The 22,118-nt window shown below is 46.6% G+C and overlaps 1 protein-coding gene across 1 annotated transcript; it reads right to left on the bottom strand.

Annotated features, from left to right (window-relative positions):
* Window positions 1-3,905: 3,905 nt before the first annotated feature.
* Window positions 3,906-18,217, bottom strand: ttc34 (tetratricopeptide repeat domain 34). Its single transcript, XM_015336919.2, has 7 exons — window positions 16,369-18,217; window positions 15,506-15,728; window positions 13,891-14,083; window positions 11,756-11,922; window positions 9,479-9,752; window positions 8,950-9,164; window positions 3,906-6,789 (listed from the first exon to the last, which is right to left on the bottom strand). The coding sequence occupies exons 1-7, from the start codon at window positions 18,120-18,122 to the stop codon at window positions 6,253-6,255; spliced, it is 3,363 nt and encodes a 1,120-aa protein (XP_015192405.2). The 5' UTR covers window positions 18,123-18,217; the 3' UTR covers window positions 3,906-6,252.
* Between the last annotated feature and the right edge of the window lie 3,901 nt (window positions 18,218-22,118).

Raw genomic sequence — 22,118 nt, 5'->3', positions numbered from 1 at the left:
ACTGTGTGTTCACCCATCTCTGGCTGTTAGTGCATTTTTCTTTGGGAAATTGAAAAACAGCCTCAGGTTATTTTTCAAATCCAGTCTGTTAGTATTGCACCCAGGATCAGGTGTTGTTTCATTCGCCTGTCGCAATCTGTAAGGAAAGTACTTGAACTCCCAAACATCATCGATGGATTGTCGAGATGGGAAACAGCTGTGCATTTCCACCCCTAATTTAAGCACCAGCATTTGTTCATTTTGACATTTTTCACATTCAAAGTGCCAATTGCGCAATTAAATCAATAAACAGCATATGAGAAGCGTGAATTTGGACTTCAGAGGATTGGTAAACTGCATATTTCATCCCTGTTGCTCGTATCTGATTTCCAGCAAAGAAGTGAGACTTACGTACATCTTATTTCAATCAGATGTGGCTTGTGAATTAAAACATGTGGGAGTATGTGTGTTTTGGGCTGTTTTACATGTTGCTATGTCAGCTGGTAGATAAAACCAATTGGTGCCTTTCTGGATTTCACAGACTGTGAGTGTATTTCTCTCATTCAAGGGAGAAAATATTTAATGTGAGCGACTGTGTACACTGATTGCCATTTCATTTGCAGTTACATCATGTGAATGTAAATGCTCCTCTTAATAATAGATTATTGCTGTATATAGAAATTTTTATTCCAGAGTGTCCCAAAATATTTTACATATACGAGAAACCCCACTTCGTCCACCACTAAGGTGCAGCACCCATCTGGGTGACCCACTGCACAGCAGATCTGGGAGAGAAGTAAGAAACTGATGTATAAATTGAGTTACAGGAGACGTTTTAGGGAGGTCACATTGCATGCATCCAGAATAGAATTGAGTCATATCACTAGGGTTAACAGTTCTACTTTCAGTAACAGTGCCCGGGGATATTTAATAACGAGGTAGGCAAGGATTTCAGTTTAATGTCTCATCTGAAGGATGGTGCCTCCTACAGCATGGTGTCTGTTTTTTGTTGTAATGGGGTACTATTGAAAATTCAGGTCCAGTGGGTCATCTGGTTGTCAACCAACACCACTTACACCCACAACCTGCGATTTTTCACAGGTCTTCCATCTCAGGAGAGACCAAGTCCAGAAGCTGCTTAGCTTCTGAGATCTCTTGATATCCGACTACATGATAGTAATGCTACTCTGTCAACAGCAGGAATTCTGGACCAACACTTGACTTACAGTAGCTGGTCCCAACTGACACTCAAAAATGTTTGAGCACACTGAGTGTGACTGATGTGTGACTAAAGCAGTAGTGCGCAGCAGTAGTTAGGGATCTGAACTTGTAACTGGAAGGTTGTCTTTTCAAGTCCCAGGTGAGACACTGCTATTATATCCATGAGCACTGAAACTCCAGCAGAATACCCAGCTGTACAGATGTACATCAGCCAAATTTATTAGTAGATAGACTAGTCTCTGAGTGTGACTAAACCTTTACTGTCTTCTTAATGTACCATCATAAAATCCATGTGTTCATAGGAAAAAATACAGCACACAATAGTTCTTCAGTCAGACAGTGTGATGCATCACAAGCTGCCATCAGTGAGCTTACAAAACTGAAAGCACTGTTCCGGGCTGATGTCTGTGAAAGGTACGAAACTCAACGGGATCTGAGCAGTTAATGCAAAGAGGGATGTACTGGCCCTTCGAGGTGCAAAGAGGGAAAATAATCTGTAAAACTGGCAGAGAAAAGCAGTCTGTCAGCCAGAAAATCCACTGCACCTGTGATGGCATTCTGACTGACATTTTGAATCAAAATCAAGAACATAGTCATCGAATGTACGGACGCTAACACCGATGGTGACAATCGTTGTTTCTTTGTCCAAGTTTTACAGTTGCAGCTTTAGCACTGCCTCATTGTGGTTTAGTGGATCACAGTTTATGCAATTCTGCTACTGTTTCCAGTCATTCTGATTACAAGGTAACTGCAGGTGGAGGAAGGGCTTGGCTTCACTTGTGGATACAGCTCAGGACTCAAGCTGTACTGTACATGTATGTCAAGGCTCTCTGTGACTCCAGTCCTTTCCACTGCCCTGAACTCACATTCAGCAATGGTACTATGTAATGTCTTCATAATCCATTTGTAACTGCTACACAGGACATTCTAATCTCATGCATACTGAAATGCTTCACCGGCACATGCCAAAATGACATAACATGCATACAGCTGTTTGTCACATGACATAGAGTGAACGTCACACGTGTTGTACCAAGTGCTATGAATGATGTTACAGCAAATGCTGGGACCTCCTGTGCACACATTATTTCATTATTTGCATTTCCCCATAAGCACACGATTATAATATCCTGCATAGTAGTTTTGAAAGGATTATGAAGACATTATGGAGCAACATTCAAATAATTAAACAAAAAAAGTCATTTAGGACATTTAGAATACATATGGACAAAAGCTAAGAAAAATTACAGAGCTATCCAAGGTCTCTGGAGAAAGTTTTGATTTTAGTATTGTTTCAGAAACCCAAAAATCAGCTCTACAATACTCGGTCCCATCTCTCCCTCTATCTCTGTCCTGTTGTCTGCACTGGGATGTATGCGGCATTTTACAGCATTGCATTCATTTTGATTCATGAAAACATCAATTTCATCTTGTGGAGATAATGCTCTACTTTTACAGAGACCATCTTTTCAATCTTACATCAGCTACTTTTCCCCTTCTTGTAATTCTCCGTTCATCCAGCACCCTCTTATCAGTTCCTCTGAGCTTATCACCAGCTCCTCATTGTTTTTACGTTGCATTGTGCAATTCCTGTTCCAATTCATTTCCCAAACTTTTGCCGTCTCTTCTTAGACAATGAGTGAATACCAATTCAAACAGCTGGAGAGAATGTGAATGAGCTGACCAGTGCATCGTTTTGAACAGGCTTTTCTTCAGTTCTGGTCTGAACAGTTAGATTCTGATGGAGGAACTGTTTACTGTTTATTTACTTCACTGCTCTTGCATTATGGGTTTGATTCCAGACTAGGGTATATCCTGGGTGGATTTAGTATGCTCTCCCCATCACTGTCTTGGTTATCTCTGGTTTCCTCATATCTCCCAAGAACAAGCTGGCCAGGTTAGTTGGTGTCTCTGAATATTCCCGGCATGCTTGTGTGTGTGACTGCCCTGCGATGGACTGGTGTGCTGTCCAAGATAGAGTCCTGCCTTGCATCCTGTGCTTTTGGAATAGGCTTTCTCCATAAGAAATCAATGCATTGAAGCAAGGGCATTAAGCTAGCACTGCTCATGTTCTTGAGAATACCTGACCTCACTGATTTTTATATTCTTGTAACCCTTAAAGATGGGTGTCAACAATTTATTTTAGAGTTAGTTTAGGGGCCGACCTCAAAGACAAATATCTCTTCAGGGGTTTTGCCAAAAGGGATCAAAGTTGAACTTTTTTCTTATTTTTTCTTATTTTTTAAAGTTGTCCATTTCTGCTGTTAGCTGTTTAGCTGTGCAGAAGGAGCAATTTTTGTTCTATGTCTGGACCCAGAATGTCATTTCAGTAAAAGAACAGCAATGTCTTCCAGAAACAAATCTTTGGTGAAGACGTGAAGGATTGGAACACACTCCTCGTGCAGTTCACCTTTCCTTGCTCTCTAATCTTAACAGTTAATTTGTGCTGTTTGTTGTCTCTTGTCTGGGTCTGATGCAAGTAGCATACTTTCTGCCAAGGAAAGAGATCAAGCCTGGGGTTTGTTTTCTGAGAGCACCTCTGCTAATTGTGTACCAGCACAGGGAGAACTAATTTAGCAATTAGAGATTTATTAGTTGAGCAAGGTATATTGCTGTGCAATTGTGGCTGCCCAGGCAGGGAATGCTTCAGTGCTTCTGATTAGCAAATGAAAAACAAGCTGAAAGCTTTTTCATTAGATGTCTGTTTTGGGGGGAAAACAGGTTGTCTTTGAGAGATGAGTTAGCAAAGACCTGCTAAAAGCTTGCCCTAGAATCTTCTTTCATCTGGAGAGGTAGGTGTGTGTGTGTGTTGTGTGTGAGACAGAGGGCGAGGGGTCAGCACTGCAGCCTGTCTTTGTTCTGACATTGAGGGAACAACTCTTGAATCACTGCAGCATGCCATACTCTGCCAAACATTTAAAAATACATAAAGCTTCCATTTCTCCCGTCTTATCATCCTTTCATATGCCCATCTTGGCTATACAACATTGTTGATATCCACAGCACCTAATGTGAATTGAGGGTTTCTTCAATTACAGATTCAATTTTCTCCAAGGGAAAGATTATCCAGGGGAACTAATCCCAGTGATTCCCAATGGGCATTACCATTCCCTGCCCATTAGCTACCACTGCTCTTTATCTGTCTAAGAAGGGCAGTCTTCCAGATAGGCAGTGAGACAGCAACACAGACCGACTTGTTCACAATCGCCCACAATGCCTTTCTAGTCTAAGAAAGCCCAGAGAAGGCGTTTTGTCATACAATGATTGGCTTTTTCTGGTGCAGGTGTCACCATCCCGTGATCGTCCCTCATCCATCCTCCCATCTCGTCTTTCCGATTTACAACCTCTCTCCACTCAGAATATTTCCTGTCCCTTTAAGACACGCCCAGCCTTGCATGCTCCCCTCCAGGAGATGACCCAGACCTTACAGTCCAGGCACAGCATGATCCAGGCACAGCTTCAGCAAGACTTTCCTGGACCAGTGTTAATTTGCAGGAGACTGCGTTTTCAGGAGACCTAGAAGTAAACCAATGAATTAGATCTGCATTCCAAAGGGAAAAATTCTGATGGTAATAAAAACGCAGTGTAAGGTAATATACAATACATTCTGTAACGGTGTGTTCCCACTAGTTCTTGCCCCCGTCTACAAATACTGATGATGAATACAAAACAAATGAACTTTTGGATCATTTTGGTTTTCCTCCCAGTCAGGGCAAAGACTAAGAGAAATGAAAACTGCAATATAAATATTCATTGGATGTTCTTCTTCCCCAACAGTTTGTGTGGGTCACTTTATTTTTTGATTCCATCGCCACACCACCATGAGGATTCTCTTTGCAACCCGTGTTTGAGCCTCAAGAAAACTGTCCATTTCAGGACACTGACTGGCTTTTCAGCAAATCAGGAAATTGGGGGGAATTAAAAAAAAAACATAAAAGTTTTAGCTTGAACCCTTTTCAAATACGATGCTGAAGAAGCGTGTTCACACTGACGTTACAGCCTTTGAAATACAAGAATACCGTCTCCCTCTGCCCTGATTACTACACCATGCAATTCTGCTTTAAATGTATTCTTTAAGGTCAACCAGCATCTTAAAACTTCATGTTGGAGAGACAGAATCCACACAGCCAGAAAACCCTATGGATTTCTGTTCTTCAACTAAAACAAACCTGTTTTCCACATGAAAGTTTTAGAGGAAGCCCAGTTTGCTTATTCTAAGCTGACTTTGTAGAGTCTGTCCACAACACTGCATTTGCCCAGGGGGCCACCCGTAAGTGTGCTTACTTCCATGCTGCTCAGATTTGCAGAGCGACACGACGGTGCTGAGGCCATTCTTTATTTCTGAATGGTGGAGGAAGGGGGCAAGTGCTCCTTTGCGTTTTCCACTAAAATGTCGTCATCACCTGTATCTGATCTCCAATGTCTATAACATTTTTTTTCAGTTGTTTTCCTGGCAGCCAGCACATTTTGCAAAACAAACACCCCAACTGCTGGGATACCCAGTTCCACTTCTCACTCTGCTGTAGCAGGTAATCCTCAACAGTCAGCAACAGCCCCCAAGAGCAGCAGTGGGCTTGCAGTGCTGTCTGTGAGAGCCACAAAGCCCCCTCTTCATCACTGTGCACCTCCTGCACTGTCCTCTGGACCCCGCAGCGTGACAGATTGCAATGGCCTCTAAAATGCACGACAGTATGACGAATGGCCACTGCCGTCGTCCCCCCATACCACGTCCAAGGAGACGAACCAAGCTGATGAACAATTGGCGGCCCCAAAGTGGGGATTGTCTCATGCAAAATGAATTGGCGAACTGGAATATTTTCAAAATGCACTAAAGCAAAAAAGCAACGCCAGTGTGGGCACTCTTGCAGCTATTGATACGGATAGAATGAGTATTGCACTTGGTAATAATTGGTTATTCTTCATCAAGTAATTTGTGTAGGACACCCTTTCCTTGCTCACAATACAGAAGCTCTATTGGTGGTCCTGCTTGACGGCACAGTAACTGGATATCCTGTCCCATTCCAGTACTTTCTGACCTCGTTCTCAGGGTCTCTAGTTGACGATGCACGAGCCAGCCGCCTCTCTTTTGATCCTGGCCTTCAGCCTGCGCAGCTCGGCGTGGCTCTCATCCACCCTGAGGCCGTAGTCCACGAGGCGCCAGGCCTCGCTCAGCCGCTGCTGCCCGAAGTGTCGCAGCGCAGCCCGCTGGAAGCTTTCAGCCAGCCGAGCCCTGCCCAGCCCGGCCTCGATGCAGGCCAAAGCCTGGGACCGGTGCAGATCCAGAGCCCGGGCAAAGTCCTCCAAAGCGGACTCCTCGCGGGAAGACAGCGCCAGGCTGTGGCCCCGTCGGCACAGATCCCCGGCCCACGCCCTTGGGTCCTGCCCCGGGCCCGCGTGGCTCCGCAGGACCAGCTGGAGGTCGGACACGGCCCGCTCGTGGAGGCCGAGCCGCGCCAGGCAGGCCGCGCGCTGCCGCAGGTGGGGGGGGTTCGCCGCCTCGCCTCCGGCTCGCACCGCCACCGTCAGCAGGGCCAGCGCCTGCTCCCACTGGCCGCGCTCGGACGCGCAGCCTGCCTCTTCCGCTGCAGCCTGCCAGTGAGAGAAAACCCCAGTGACCTCTGTACCAGCATGGCCAACACTGCGACAACAGCACTGACAGGAATCAGCTGTGTGGAGACCTACACTGTGGAAATAAGCCATAACTTCAAATTGCTGTTGCATCAAATGACTACGAGACATGGAAACTGAGGAAGACAAATTAAACAACTAAAAATGCATATTGTGGTCATTATTTCCGAGCAGGCTGTCTCACGCTGCAGAGAATCAGTGGTCTGTCTCTTTGTCAAAACTGCCCTCCTCTTCCAGGCTGAAACTGCTTATAACATCGTGTAATCCCTATTAAATGTCCAGGGATAATTGCCTTAATAATACGTTATTAAAGGAGAAACCACAGAGTGGCAGCAATTAGAGAAAGCAGGAGCCTTCTGGAGGGCAGTGAGTGGTGAAGGCTAATGGAGCTCTGGGTAATGGGACACACCAGGGCAGGAGCTGGGCAAACCACTGCTCAGACCTCGCACTCTCTCCCTCTGATCGTGGAGCAAGCAGGCGAAAGTGGCTGAGCCTAATTCATCTGCTTGTCCTGTGTGTGCGCGAATCCAGCTCAGACACACTCACTCGGATCATTTTCTCCTACAGTTACTTTTTACCATTAGGATTTGATATTGGTGGGCCAGTTCATCCATCTAGCCTTGCAGATGCCCAGGAGCAACTGAGCAACTTGTGGTGAGTGTGGAGCTGCAGCCAGCATTAACTCTTTGATTGTTTGTATTTCTCATTTTATGCCACCCTATGTGGCATTGCCACTCCACAGTGCCACAGTGCCCCACAGGAGAGTTAGCACTGACAGGAGGAGTGGTGCATCTCTCACTGATGTCACTGCAACACTGCAGATGCCCATGAAGCTGTAAGTGTATGGTTTCATCCAGATCACAACTTTCCATTAAGATAAACCTAGTGGGCCAGTTGAGTAATTCACAAGCACCAGAATTCCTTTTAACAGTAATTTCTAACGTCCTTCATTTCTGAATCTTTATGATGACAGATATTCACCAAACCAGCAGAGATCACATTCCCATTTACTTTTCAACTGCCATATGTTTGTCTTTTGTGTCTGTTGTGGTTCTGGGTGGTGGGAGTGGTGGGGGGGGGCTGCACAAAAACATTCAATTGATTTTGAATGAGCATGACAGGACCACAAAGTCTCACAGAAAAGAGATCCTTTCATCAAGTCGATGGAATGTTTTTGCAGTGTATCAAAGACCACCAGTCAAAATGTTGATGATAATTCACTTTTCACGTGTCCTAAAAAGCCACAGTCTTTTCAGCAGTTAAAAGGGAAATCTGAAAACCCAAAACATGTGGTGAGCCTTTGTCCAGGGAGCTTTTGTTATGTTTGGATTTTTTCACAGTGCTACTTAACAGAGCTCTGTGCAGAGCCTCTGCTCTCCTCCCCACTGATATCTGATGTGTGGGGAGCGTTCTGGCGCACTATGGCTGCCGTCACATCATCCAGGTGGATGCTGCACATTGGTGGTGGTGGAGGGGAGTCCCCATTACCTGTAAAGCGCTTTGAGTGGAGTGTCCAGAAAAGCGCTATATAAGTGTAAGCAATTATAATTATAATTATTATTATTACTGTGGCTCAGCCACTGTAAACATCACTGTGCCTCACCTGCAGGCAGTCTCATACTTAGCATCTGTCTGTCAGTCCCATTACCACACACAGGCTCCAACTAGGAATACTGAAACAACAGTAACTTTGTGTTTGCTACATACAGACTCTCAGGGCCAAAATGATGATCATCCAGCTATGGGCTGATAATCCCGATGTTGTCCCCTGTAATAGATTATTGTGCTTTCTCAAAATCCTGCTGGTCTAATGCCTGAATTTTGGCTGTTCACCTGCCAGTGTCCAATCCTCTGACTGTTCTGCCTGTGGCACCCGTGGGTGTGGTTTTGTGTCTGTAAGTGTGATCATCGCGGTTCCACACGGGGGGGTCGTGCCCCCCGCCACCCGTTCCGTCCCCCACACCTGGGGCGCAACAGGGCACCAACCGCATGAGCTAAAGGAGACCTCCCCCAGCCCAGGCAGCTGAGGTCCCTGCTATGCGCAGTGAGGGCGCTGACGTCACCACACGAGCTCCGCTACATCAGCAAGCGGGGTGTCTGTGAGCGGGGCTGTGTCAGTACCTGCGCCAGGTGTTTCCGGTGCTGCGCACTCAGGAGGGTGAGCAGGAAGCTCAGGGTCGAGGCCTCTCTCTCCGCGATTTCGCTCAGGCCCCTCGCCGCCCCCATGGCGTTCCTCTGCCACGCCTCTACCACCCCCCATCGAGCCTGGGCCACCGCCTCCCGCGGCTCCTGCCCAAAAATCTGGCGCAGGTGCGTGCCTGCTGCTTCCAAGGCGCCTGAGAGAGAGAAGTCATGTACCATTACTGCGGAGGGGACAGCCAGTACTGCTGTACTGGACTTGAGGATTTAAAACCACAATGACATCTGAAGCCTAGAGAGAGAAACTGCTGCAGGTACACCTTAGTAGGCTGAAAAGACCCAATACTACCCTGTTGCACCAAAGAGAGAATCTGAAAGCAGCTTCTGGAGCAACAGCTCAGAAAATGTAACCATCAGGGGAAGAGAAAGACCTGCTCTCTGCTTCCACAGCACAGAGCAGGAACGGGGCTGCTCAGACAAGCTCAAGGGCCAGTTGCTCCCCTCCTCTCACCTCTGGCCAGTAGAGTATCGATATAGAGCAGGTGCCACCTGGGGTCTCGGCAGTCGATCTTCATCAGGGCTCCTCCAATCAGAAACGCCTCTTTCAGAAGCTCCTCCCTGCAGGGAACCGCATTGGCTGCTGTGATTTCGGAGAGCCCCGTCCTACAGTGCTGGTGCAGCCAATCACAGATGAGCTTACTGGCCTTCTCTTTCAGAGACAGGATGTCTTGCGTGACAGCTGCAGCGTCCACTTGGAGTGCTGCAAGTATGTCCTGAGTGCACTCCTGGAACAAACAGAAGGGTCCCCTAAAATGAATGCTCTCTTTATTAATTTCCACCATATTCATTTTCTACCTTAATAATCTTCTGTCTCTTAGTACAGGTACAGGGCATCCTGAAAACTGGTGAATGTCCCCTGATCTCTCCATCTATCCCAATCATCTCTGAGAACTGTTGTTGGTGTGCTGTGGAACTAGGAGCACAGGAACCTCATGTGGGTGATAAATGCTTGGCCAGACAGGGCACAGGTAAGTGTTGCTATTCATTTTGGCACCAAGCTGATCAAGCTGGTGTTCCGGCTGGCTTCTCCACCCTAAATCTCTAACTATGGCTTAGTTGCCTAGCTCAAAACACACATCCCAGCAATGCATTTTCTGGAGAGATAGAGGACTCTATAGACAGATCAGCAAAGCCCTGTCTGCTTAGCTCCCTTTTTCATGCAAGAGAAAACAGAGCACAAACATTCAAACAATAGCAATCATGTTAAAAATAGGCAGTGGTGATGTGCTGGTGTGTTATTTAGATGGCAATTGGTCAGGTGTCGCAGTTTTGAGTACCAGGCCGCGTCATTTAAAAGTTCATTATCCCTTATTGTCCTGCCTGCTCTTCCCTCAAGCTGTTAGCTTGTTTTCGCTGTGATTCTCCCTACCCTGTAATTACTGCTGTCAGCACAGCTATGTGCAGGAAGAAGAGGATGGAGGGTCCTGTATTTAGCAAGTTCCTTTCTTTTTGAAGCACAAAACACACACATATGAAGCACCTGATTTACAATTGCTCTTAAAACTGGGTGAATTAAATTGAAAATAATTAATTACGGTTCCTGGCGTCTCCATCTTGAGAGCTCCTGAGACTCTGTTATTATAATAGTTATAGGTATTGCATTATTATTACTTTATTTGGATGCCCTTTTTATCCAAAGCAGACCCATTCATGCTGTTAGTGTATTTTAGTGCTGCAATTTGGAAATGTACTTAGCTAAAGATAAGATGACAACAGCAGTCAGCCCACAGCCTTAACCACTCCTCCACACTGTATTTATACTCTATTTTAGGGTGTCATCTTGTATATCATACACCATGCCCAATAAATACAGGACTGTACAGGCACACTAGTGCGGAGTCAGTATGGAAGTGTAATTTGTGGAAACAAGGTATCTGTCATTGTCTCTGCATGTCTTTGTGTGCTGGTGTAGCCCATCAGGCCACAGCTTTTCCTGCTTTCCATAGCATGAAAGAGACGTTAAGTCCCTGGATTTGATCCCAGTCTATCACAGGCTTGGCCTTCAGATCACTCTGATCCCTGGTGAGGCAGTTTACACAGGGCAATGGGTACCTGTAGAGGTAACTCAAACTCACAATCCCTCTGGTCAGGAGCCCAGAGCCTAACCACTGCTCCGTACACCAAACACTCTCTTTTTCCATCTTTGTCTGCATTTATGTACCTCTCTTTTACTCTGTATGTCTTTTGTCTAATTCACCCAGCCCTCCTGTGTCAATACACTTCTTTTTGTAGCTTCTGTCATCACCTCTGGTCCATTCTCAGACAGAAAGGGCTGTATGCCTCTATAGTGTAAAGAGCAATGTGTATTGTGTGCAGCATCCCCTGGCATGCCAGATACACACACCTCTGCCCCTCTCCCCCACTCCCTCAGTCCCTATCCTGGTCCTCTGAAGTGAACATTCAGCAGGTGTCAGCACTCTACTGTATCCCCATGCGTGTATTGAGCCTGTGCTGGAGAACAGACCCTAATCTGCCTTATCTTAATGACATCCCTGTACTATCAGCACAGCGGGAAGGAGAATGGAACCACAGAGGCACTTTATCAGTGCTGACACTCCCTTTCAATAATATTCTCCCATTCGACTCTCTCTCTCTCTCTCTGTCCACCCTGCCGCTCCAGTGCCTTTTTCAGCACTGGCTTCAACTAATCTCTTTGTCTATTAGAGCCCCATTAATCATGTTTCCCTGTGGTTTCCAGTTCCGGTGTTTTTGGGAGGAGGTGTGTCACCTTCTGCTGGTTCAGGGTGAGGTAGGTGAAGCCCCGCCCACACAGGGCCTGCACATGCTCAGACCGCTCCTTGAGGATGGCGTTGAAGTCAAAGATGGCAGTCTTGCGCTGACCCAGGAGGGCATAGCATCGTGCCCGTGCCAAGAGGGAGTCCTCAGCCACACCGCCTGCCCTCAGTGAGCAATAACGCCAAAAACATAAGAGGAATGACAACAGGTCTTAGTGCAGGGTTTGTCAATATTAACATACCAGGGTCTTCATCCAACAAACATTAAGTCATTTAGTTTTGCAATCTATGCTCATATAAACTCTCATACACTGCTTGCTTAAATATTATATATATTAGAAATCTAGAAGATGGTTAAGCTTTATGTATAATGCAATGCATTGATGACTTTGAAAGAAGTGCTGGCAGCATCAAAACGTTGACTTGCAGGTGGGGAAACAGGCCTGAGGGTGGAAAAGTCTGACAGAAGCTTGTGTACAGTTGGGCACATTTGACAGTGCTGCTCCTGAGTCATGTGTTATCACTTGTAACCTCAAGAGTGCTACCAAGAAAACCTCAGGCTCTGAGCACAATGTTCTCTATGAATGCCTGTCCATTCATGGTTAGGAGGTCAGGTCATACACTGAGTAACAGAAAGAGCAGAACTTCAGAGCTCAATACGAGTTCACTTTTTCTCAAACTCTTGCCCTAGTAGCACACGTATACATATCACTCCATAGCAGTCAAACCCCTAACATTTACTTCCAGATCCTCATGCATTCAAAACAAAAATAGCAATAGGCACGTATTCTACTCTGATAGCAATGGATAATGCACACTGAGCTAGGTTAAAAAACACTCCCACAGAACATGTTTATTACTCCAGCATTACAGAGACAGGGCGTTTTGTGTAATTGTCTAAGCAAACATTAAGCACTGATTTATTCCTGAGCTTTTAGCTGTTCTGCACATATATATATATATTCTGCTCCGTTTTTCAATTAAAAAAAAAGAAATAATGAGAACAGAAATTCCAGGAACTGTAAAGCAATTTGAGCTGATTTACTTTCTGGATAAATAAATGCGCTGTGGAAAAAAAAAGGTTTTTGGAAAGACTGTGAAAGGAGATTTGTCTTCAATTCTCTTCACACTTCCTCGTGTTACTCAAGATCCAAATAAACAACCTTAACTTTAGGCAGTCAATCATAAGACACTCACTCATCCCAGTAAAAAGACAGTTCAGAAAAACAAAAAGAGAAGTAACTATGGATACTTCCTTTTCCAAAGAAAAAAACAGTGGGGAATTCTAGCATATACTGTACAAGGGAGGCCAAAATAAAACATTTAAAACATCAATTTACACTGTGGTAAGGTTCTCTGGACAGTTACAGTATGTTAACTGTTTAGGCAGCTTGACAAGTAGTTCACTATCAAAGTACCACAGATGGTTCTAATTCTGTTTGCAATGTATTGAATTTAGATTGATTTCCCTATTTTGTGTCTCTCAGTAGAGGAAGTCACAGTCCCTCCATTGTAGCGGCCTCCTATCTTTTGCTTTAACACAGATGTTCTGGGGTCTGCGCCAGACCTCAACTTAGGCAGTGTCAGCAGGATGTCTGTGGTCGTCCACTAAGTGTTTGAATTGGGCTCTGTGGTTTGGTCATACGATTCACATCAATTCCACTAGGTCTCTAACCCCTCTAGCACTACTATTTTAACGATGCCTTGAGGTGGAATTGAAGCTTCAAGCTTCAAAGGGGAGAAAAAAGAAGAAACTTGATTGGATAATGCACATCAGGTGGATCAGGACTCACGCTGGTGACAGGAATTACGAATATTTGATTAACAGCGTCTAGCAACAATAATAATATCTATATAAAATTCAATATTGCCAATTATGTTTCAAATGTAATACCTCCTCAGTTGAGAATCACTATTCGCTCTGTGTGTGTTCTCCTCTGACATGCCTGACATTTGTCATTGGGCATGCTGTGAGCTCCAGAGAGCCTTACTGGAAAGTGGGCTGCATGTGTCTTACTGGTTATCTGTGCATGCACCACAAACCCCTTGCTCATGTTTGAAAGCACCAGTGCGTGTTTCAGGTTCGAGAGTCTGTTCCTTCAGCTCAGGGTGCTGTGACTGTGCCTACCGGAGGCGATGATGGAGATGGTGAGGTAGGACACTGCCTCCCGGATGCTGAGGTCTGCTTTGGGGCCCTCCAGGATGCGCATGGCAGCAGTGTGGCATTGCTCCTGTAACAGTGCCCGGTCTGCTGTTCCTGCCACTGCCAGCAGGGGGAGTAAGCAGCTGGTGTCACCACATTGGGTCAGCTTCTTCAGCAGCTGGGCAGAGGGAAATGATAGGAGCAGACAGAGAGGGAAGGTACAGTGGAGCAGACCTGCAGAGACGTCAAGCCCCATACAGAACTTTAATCGAGCTCAATGGGGAAACTCTCTCCACTGAAGGATAAGAGTCCATCCCGATACAGCTCTGCTGATAAAATAAAAGCTCGATCCAGTGCAGGAGTCAGTGTCAGTGATTTGACTCACTACGGAAGAGCATGGCCTTGCTCATTTCAGCATTCAAGTGGTTATTTAAGAAGCTGCCCTGAGGTTATCTAATTTTCATTTATTTTCTCTCTGACAAGATGTGGCAAGAAGCCCATTAGTAGCTCATTAAATCCACTTTGCAATTGAAAGCAATTAGCTCTTTCACAACAACAGATAAAGCCGACAGTAGAGAACATTAATCAAACAGTGACTGTAATCTAAGACAGTACTCAGGTCAGGCCATGTCCTGTCTCTCTCAGTCTCATTCTCTATCTCCTCTGCGACAGTGTCTGTATCTTCTTCTCTCTTTTTCTATGTTAATTTCCCCCCTTTCATACAAAATTTCGTGTGTCTGACTGATTGTATTACAATGTGCAGCAGATCCCTAAAACCATCCATGTGACATTCAGCACAAGCATCAGACCAGTCAAACCACTGAAATGTTCCATTGCTAGTTCAACACAGAGCGATCAACTCTATTTACAGTAGAAACTTAACTGTCAGCTCACAAAAACAACTAAAATTGTTGGCAATCTACACTACCTGGATGGTTTTAGCCATAATTTGCAGTCTCAGTACTGCTGTAGGTGTGGGCTATTGGGAGAAAAGCTAAAAAGCTAAGCCACCCAGTTAAATATGTAAAATCTTGGCAAATATTGCCCCCAGCTGGTGATTGTATAGATGACAGTTCATCCACTTTGTTTTGCGTTCTCTAGAGGGAAATCCACCTCCTTTTTTAAAATCCAGCAGTTTCCACAGATCCCTGATCAAGCTAGTTTTATTCATACCCCTTCCAGGGGAGGCAGACTAACAGAGACTCTGCTTGCTCTGTGTATAGGGAACATTTCCTGACATTCTCTTTCAATCAGATTGGTAAACCCTTCTCTTTATCACAACAACCCCTAGCACGACCGCCATTTCTATAGTTTTACCGCAATCTTGCAAGGGATGGCCATATCTCATCATGGGTGGGAGTAGATCTGCAACTGTGAACTACCAATATTTTCCTCATTGGTCCTGGGAGAAATCCAAACCAGTTTAACAGCACAGGTTTAACACCAACCCTGGGCTCGCACCTGCTTGCATTGCAGCAGTGCAGTAGGCAAACCGAGGTGCTGGATTGCATTTAGTCGCCAGTCAACAGCCAACAAAAGCAGCCGGGCTTCCACCCGTGACCTGCCAGCCGCTGCCATTCTGGGTGAGGTGCTCCCGTACCTGGTTGGCATCGTACAGGAAGCCCCGGTGCAGCTGGAGCAGGGCGAGGCGGGCGAGAACGGGCGAGCGGGGAGACGGGTGGCCGAGGGACAGGAGCAAGCGGTAGGCCTCCTCCGCCCGCCCCAGCCTGTAGAGGGCGTCGGCTGCCAGGATCCGCGGCGCGGCGCTGCCCGGCTCCAGCTCCATCAGCAGGGCTGCCAGCGCCTGCACCCCCGCGGGGGTCCTGAGCAACACAGAAGCCCGTGAGATCCAGGAGCGGGGTGGGGGTGGGGGCGTCGCACAGGTAAGACGGCAGACAGGCCCAAACACCTTCACAGATCAAGGCTGTGGAGCAGCAGTTCCCAGTCCTGGTCCTGGTGAGGCACACAGCTGCTGCTCAGGCCCACAATCAAACCCTCCATTGACGAGAAGGAAAAAGGAATGAAAAGAGAAGTGGAAGAGAAAGAAGAAGATGAATTGGAAGTGTTTGTTCCCAGCTCCAACATGTTGGAGCATTAATCACTGTATTTTGAAAGTGAAATAAAATCCCAAGCTTGGGACTGGAAACAAAACGCAAATGTTCCAGTAAGGCTTCACTGATCTCATGAAGGTGGGCTGGAATGAAAACCAGCAGGTACGGGGGGCACCAGATCCAGGATTGGGAACCGCTGCTTTAAGTGATCCTGGTGTACGCACACAAAATACAGGCTCTTGGGATGGCTGTGCATACACATCCAGACCCACAGAGACATGCAGCAGCCAAGCAGACACGCAACAGCTGTCTTCCCAAAACCTAGAGCTCACAGCCGGCACAAGTCCTCTCACAGGGAGAACATAGAAGCGCAGCATTAGAATCCAAAGAGCGAGGGCAGTGAGGGGCGTACCCTTCCTTGTGTGAGGAGCAGCAATCCCGCTCAGGCAGTCTAGACGGGGACTGATCTCTTTGCTGCTGCTGCTGCTGCTCGGGGATGGGCGAGGGGCTCCGTCCGCCCTGGCTGCTGCCCCTGCCAGCTCCCTCCAGCATGGCCCTCCCCTGCTCCAGCAGCACGGTGAACAGCAGCCCCCGCAGGTTCCAAGGGATGAGGCAGCGCACAGTCAGGGCCGTCTCTTGAGGGTGCAGCCGGCTTGCTGTCATGTAGTCCAGGGCCGCCAAGTAGTGGGAGTCGGCCAGCATGCGCAGCAGCCCCCGGCCACAGAGTGCCCGCACACAGCTGGAGGGGTGTGGGGCGCTGTGCTCAATCACCGCCTGGAAGTCCTCCAGCGCACCCTGCTGGTCGCCTGACAGAAAGCGCGCAAACCCTTGCAGCACCTGTACTGTGTTTTGGTAGCTCTGCTGGGCTGGGGCGACTGCCGCAAGCTGGCTGCAGATGGACAGGGCCTCCCGGAACTGCCCTCGGAGGAGGAGGCAGTCTGCCAGCCTCACGCGCAGCTCTCTGCTGCCCCCTCCTGGCTCCAGGTGGCACAGGGCCTGCAGCCCTGCGATGACAGGATCCAGCAACTCCACCCCTTTGGAGGAGCGCAGATCAGGCCGCCCTAATACGGCCTCCCTGTACTCACAAAGCCCCCTCTCTGCCTGCTGCCTGAGCTGAGAGCAGGCAGAAGCCTCCGCCCCACGGTCCGAGAACAGCTGCTGGAATTGCAGCCTGGCAGTGGCAGGGTGAGTCCCAAAGGCCTCGCTGAGGTCCCAGCACATCTCCGCTGCCCGGCCTCCCGCAGAAAAGAGGGCGGCTGCTCGGCCCACCAGGAGACAGGCTCTTCTTTCAGGCAGCAGCCAGTGCGCAGCTGTCTTTTCCGTGCCGGCGCGGGCCTCTGCCTGCAAGTCTGTCTCCCCCAGAGCCAGGGAGTAAGCCTGTGCACTCTCATCGAAGCTGCCAGCTTGGAGCAGGGCCACGGCCTGGAGCTCCTGCACACGTGTGTCGCCGGGGGCGATGGCTGATAAGAAGTGGAGGTATTTGGAAGCTTCTTCTGGGTGGAGAGCTTCGGTTCCCCCTTCCTGTTCAGCCTCTGTCTCGTCCCCCAGTGTCTGTAGAGATAGTCTCTCCAGGAAGGCATCGACAATTCTGGGCAGGAGCTGGGCCTGCCTGCTCCTGATGAGCCTGGCGGCCTCGGCCTCGTTTGCGTGGAAAGCCTGCAGGTAGAGCTTCGGCCCACGGGCCCCGCGAGGCTCCGAGAGGAGGCTGGCCAGGGCGCGCGTCAGCTCCAGGGCCAGGCGCGCGGAACCCAGCGGACAGGGGTCTTGTTTCCCCTCCAGCAGGGCCGAGCAGCGCGCCGCCACTTCGTCGGCGCCCCGGCCGGCGGCCAGCAGGAGCGACTCCATCTTGTAGAGGCTAGCGGCGAGGTTGTTGGGGACCAGCGTGGACAGGAACACAGCCGCCAGGCCTTTGTTGGGGCCAGGGCTCTCCCCGGGGTGCTGAGCTTCTCCCGGTTCTTCCAGCCGGGCTTCCAAAGTGGAAACGACCCCCGCCAACGTGGCCCCCCCCAGGCCACGCACGTGGGAGACGGTGGTCCCGGCGTGGCAGCCGAACGCTGACGTGTACAGAGCAGTGGCCCTCCTAAGCTCTCCCTCTCCTAGGAGCTTATCCCCTTCCTTGCACAGCTCTGCAGCGCCGTCCGCCGCCTCCCTGGGGGCGGTGGCCATATTGGGCTCGGGCGTCTTCTGTCCTGGGCGCAGCTCACACACCAGGGAGGGGCCCGCTGGTCAGAATGCAGGACGGGGGGCTCACACAGCTCTCAAAGGCCCTGAGAGTGGACCAAAAACACGAGAACGTCCATCACAAGGATATTTTTTACCTCCATAATTCCATATCTCGCTTCAAACTGTAATATGCTTAAAAAGCTGTTTAAACTATGACAGTCACAATGTTTGTATCGCTGAATTGGAATAGTACATCCAAAACAAAAAGGACCTGTTTGTCTGACAGACCCTGACTGATGACTTACTCTCCTCTTTCTGATACTACTGACCCCAAGAAGGCTCTGCAGCCCAAACATTGTGTCTCTTTTCTTTTCAGCACGGAATAAACCTTTACCTTACTTACTACGTTTTCCACCCTTGATGGGATCTGCTACGCTCTTAAGATCCTTTGAATGGATCTGAAAATGTCCAACATCTAGCTCCTTGCGTATCTAGCTCCCAGGAACGTGACGATTTGAGCGCTATGTGGACAGCACAAACACAATTGCATTGTACCATCATACACTGACATCTAATACAACAAACCAGTGAAAACTGGTTAAACTAATCAAGCCGGACAAGCGCTGAGTCAATGCAAATTAGAGGTGCCTGGCTTGCAGCATGGTAATCGCGCACAGTGCGCGTCTGACTTTCTCCGTACTGCTCGGCTCGGAGATAAAAATTATCGCATCCGACCACCTCGAGCTAGGCTCATTCCTGAGAGTAAAAAATGAATGTGAGCTGGCACGCTGAACGACGCTTTTGTAAGTCTTTTTTTTGCACTGAGAGGTATCAAGACAAATTACCGTAAAGGACGCAGTCTAGATTGAACTGGTGGGGGTCGGGTGTCCCGTTCTGCCAATGAAATGTTAGTTGTTATTAGTGACTAGGAGATACACAAACTGATATAAATAAAGCCGACTACTATAATTCTGACTCCTACAATACACACCAGAAATCGTAAAACACCATACAAATCTATATCTTGGATTTTCTGTGTCGTTTCAGAACTATTCCAAATACACTTTTCCATAGCTGAGTAACTGTTTTCTTAGTTCTTGAAATTTTATCTCGTTTTCCAAGACGGCTCAAGGTTTAGTTGCGTCAGTCGTGACACAAACTACATTAACAAAGAAAGCGCTTTTACACCCAATTATTGGTTTTGGTTTTGTTGTCTAGTGGCGTCTGGGATTTGGCTGCAGCAATATTTAAACGCAGTCTATGGAAATATAGCCTGTGACAACACAGTCATCGAGGTGACAGCCGCCTTAAATCCGCAGGTCACCTAGTTCACTTCTCACCTGTAGCCGTGCACAGTCGCATATTACAGGGGGCTTTTTAAAAACATAATAATAATGGTAGCCGAATTGAGACACATTTCAGAATTGTTGAAAATTCATACATAGGTCTTTGGGGGGGAATTCCATTTGATTTTTTGTTAACGAGCAATGTAAAAACACGCAAGACGTCCAAAAGCTGAAAGCTGATTTGAAAGACGAGGGAAAGAGGAAAAATGGCAGCTGCCAGCGCACTAGGAACTTTCCAAAAATAAATCGCTTCTAAGGAGCATCGGTACAATTCTGAGAAATCTGAAGAGAAAAGGAAAATTATTTGTCCTGTCTGAAAGCGGATTTCACTTTGCATTCTTAATAGCTATAGTTCATGGTGTGTGGAGCGGATTTTTATTAATCCTTACTGTACCTTGTTGAATTGCAAATTAATTATTAATAAAATAATTAATAATGCAACTACAAAATTAATATTAATGCAGTTTAATGTGTTTTAATGTATCGTATGCACCCGCATTTTCTTACTAGTCTTTCTTGTTACAGTTACAGCAATTGTTTTCGAATAGCTTGTGCCCTTTTCTTATTTAACTTGTCATCAGAATTGTCCACACTTACACTGTACGTCGTAACTTAATACAGCGTTTCCATTGTTGCAGTAATTTAAGACTGCATAGTACAAGCACCGCGAAACAAATGTTTAAAATTCAAAATTTACCTTTTTTTCCAAAGAGAAGCAATCATAAGACGCTTAGTTTTCTCTTCTTCTTTTATTTCATGCCGGCGTTTTGCATGTAGACATCGAAAAGACTCTCAAGATTTGAACATTCCGAGAAAGACACATGAACTACACGTTTCATTTTAACTTGATCTCTTTAAAAGAGGAAAGAGGCGGATCAGCTTCACTGTAACTACATGTGCCGGGTTGCCGGAGCAACAATAAACACTTTGGGACAAGGATTGGAAAGCCCTCTTTAAATGTGCTTAGCTGTCCCTTAAATTAAACAAGTTCAACTATAATTTATTTACATTACCTTATACCTCTCCCACACACCAAAACAACATTATTCTAAGGAAAGTGTGATTTTTAGCTCCTTCATAATAAATCCCATTGTTCTCATGTTCTCATTAACTCAGCTTCATTCATTTTAATGGATAAAAAAGATAAAATTAATACATTCTGTGGTGATGCTAAACTTCAGCAGCAGTTGAGTGTACCAGAGGGCTAACCTACTGGATAGATCCATTATTAAAAACAAAAATGGTCCAAAAAAGGCAATTTATCAAAAATACGTAATAGTCCTGATACTGATCTTGTATTTATAATGAGTTTCTGGGCCTGTAATTGCCATCATGAGCAATATAACCATGTATTCATTCATGCATCATACATGTTCCAGGGCCTGGCTATTTTACTGAAGGTTAATTTACATTTTGACACATCAGCAGTATCTAGAAACATATTTCTAACTCCACTGTAGGGCTTTCACAGCTTTCCACACCCTAACAAGGGCAATGGTGGTTAGAAAGATACTGTAGGCACACTGTGTCAATGAAACACCCTGTGACACATTTCCATAGCTTATAGGCAGAACAATTAATTATTTTTAACTGTTTTGAATATACAGCAGCTAAATGTGCTCCCAGCATGGGCCTTCCTGCTGAACGGCTGTACTGTGAACATTTGGCTATACTTGAGACACCAGTTAAGTAGGTTTTGCAGTGTTGTCCTATCCTTTGATGTTAATTAAGATTTGTTTGTATTGGTGTGAGAAGGGTCTGCTCCCTGTGTCAATGGTTAGTTATCATACTTGTGATTATTCTACTTCTTAGTAGGCTAGTACTACAGCCTTGCGGAATTAGCCTTTAGTCCTCTGCTGCACAGAAACGGTGAATTAATTCCATTAATCAGCTTGGAGGTTAAGAAAGTTAATTGCTGAAGCTTAAGAAGGCATACCTTGTATATCAGCACTTTGCCCTCTGAATGGCTTCTGTAACATGTCTGTATTGCTAAATACTTGACAAGATGTTTTTAATGGTTAAAATTGATCATTCTGTATCGTTTAATTTGTGTGAACCCATTTTCATTGCTTAAAACAGAATGCATACTGGCTATAATTGAACGTGTTTGCTGTGTTTAATACAACACCATTCCTTCATGACATTAAAACCGTAATGTACAATAGTTCAGGTGGGTAGTTGCGTCAGCATGTGTAGACTGCAAAGGAACAAGTAATAAGTTTATTCCAAGCTGAAAAGAGAAGAAAGAAAACACAACGTTTCGGCCGTGGAGCCTTCTTCAGGTGTTATAATATACAATAGGCTGGCCCAGGTCACATCTATTTAAATAAAATTTAGTTTGTCACATTCTCAGTCCTTTCTTTGTTACCCATTTGACCTGTGACACGTAAGCTAACGATCATCTCTTTTAGGTCATCATGAGAAGAGGTGGAAGAGTGGAATGAAAACGTGCAGAAACCTCAGCCCCATGGGACTGGAACTGTGCAATCTCAATTTGCAGGGCCAGGAGAATTCAAACAGCAATGTCCACATTAGGACGTGTTGGTTGAAGGCCTTTTTCTGCCCTACACCATGAAACTCTTAGACTGAACACTTGGCAGGCTTGTACTATACTAAAAAGGAAACTGTATTAGCTCCTCGGGGAAGTTTTAGT

The sequence above is a fragment of the Lepisosteus oculatus genome, chromosome 25, assembly GCF_040954835.1.
Source record: "Lepisosteus oculatus isolate fLepOcu1 chromosome 25, fLepOcu1.hap2, whole genome shotgun sequence".
In the NCBI taxonomy this organism is placed as follows: Eukaryota; Metazoa; Chordata; class Actinopteri; order Semionotiformes; family Lepisosteidae; genus Lepisosteus; species Lepisosteus oculatus.
The sequence above is the reverse complement of the archived record's forward strand: the minus strand, read 5'-3'. Positions and strand labels throughout refer to the sequence as shown.

Bases quoted from the DNA above. Each gene is read 5' to 3' on its own strand.
- ttc34 (XM_015336919.2), bottom strand. From the start codon at position 18,122: ATGGCCACCGCCCCCAGGGAGGCGGCGGACGGCGCTGCAGAGCTGTGC. The intron at 9,165-9,478 runs GTGAGAGGAGGG...TCTCTCTCTCAG, and splicing joins CGATACTCTACTGGCCAGAG to GCGCCTTGGAAGCAGCAGGC. The intron at 6,790-8,949 runs GTACTGACACAG...TCTCACTGGCAG, and splicing joins ACCGGAAACACCTGGCGCAG to GCTGCAGCGGAAGAGGCAGG.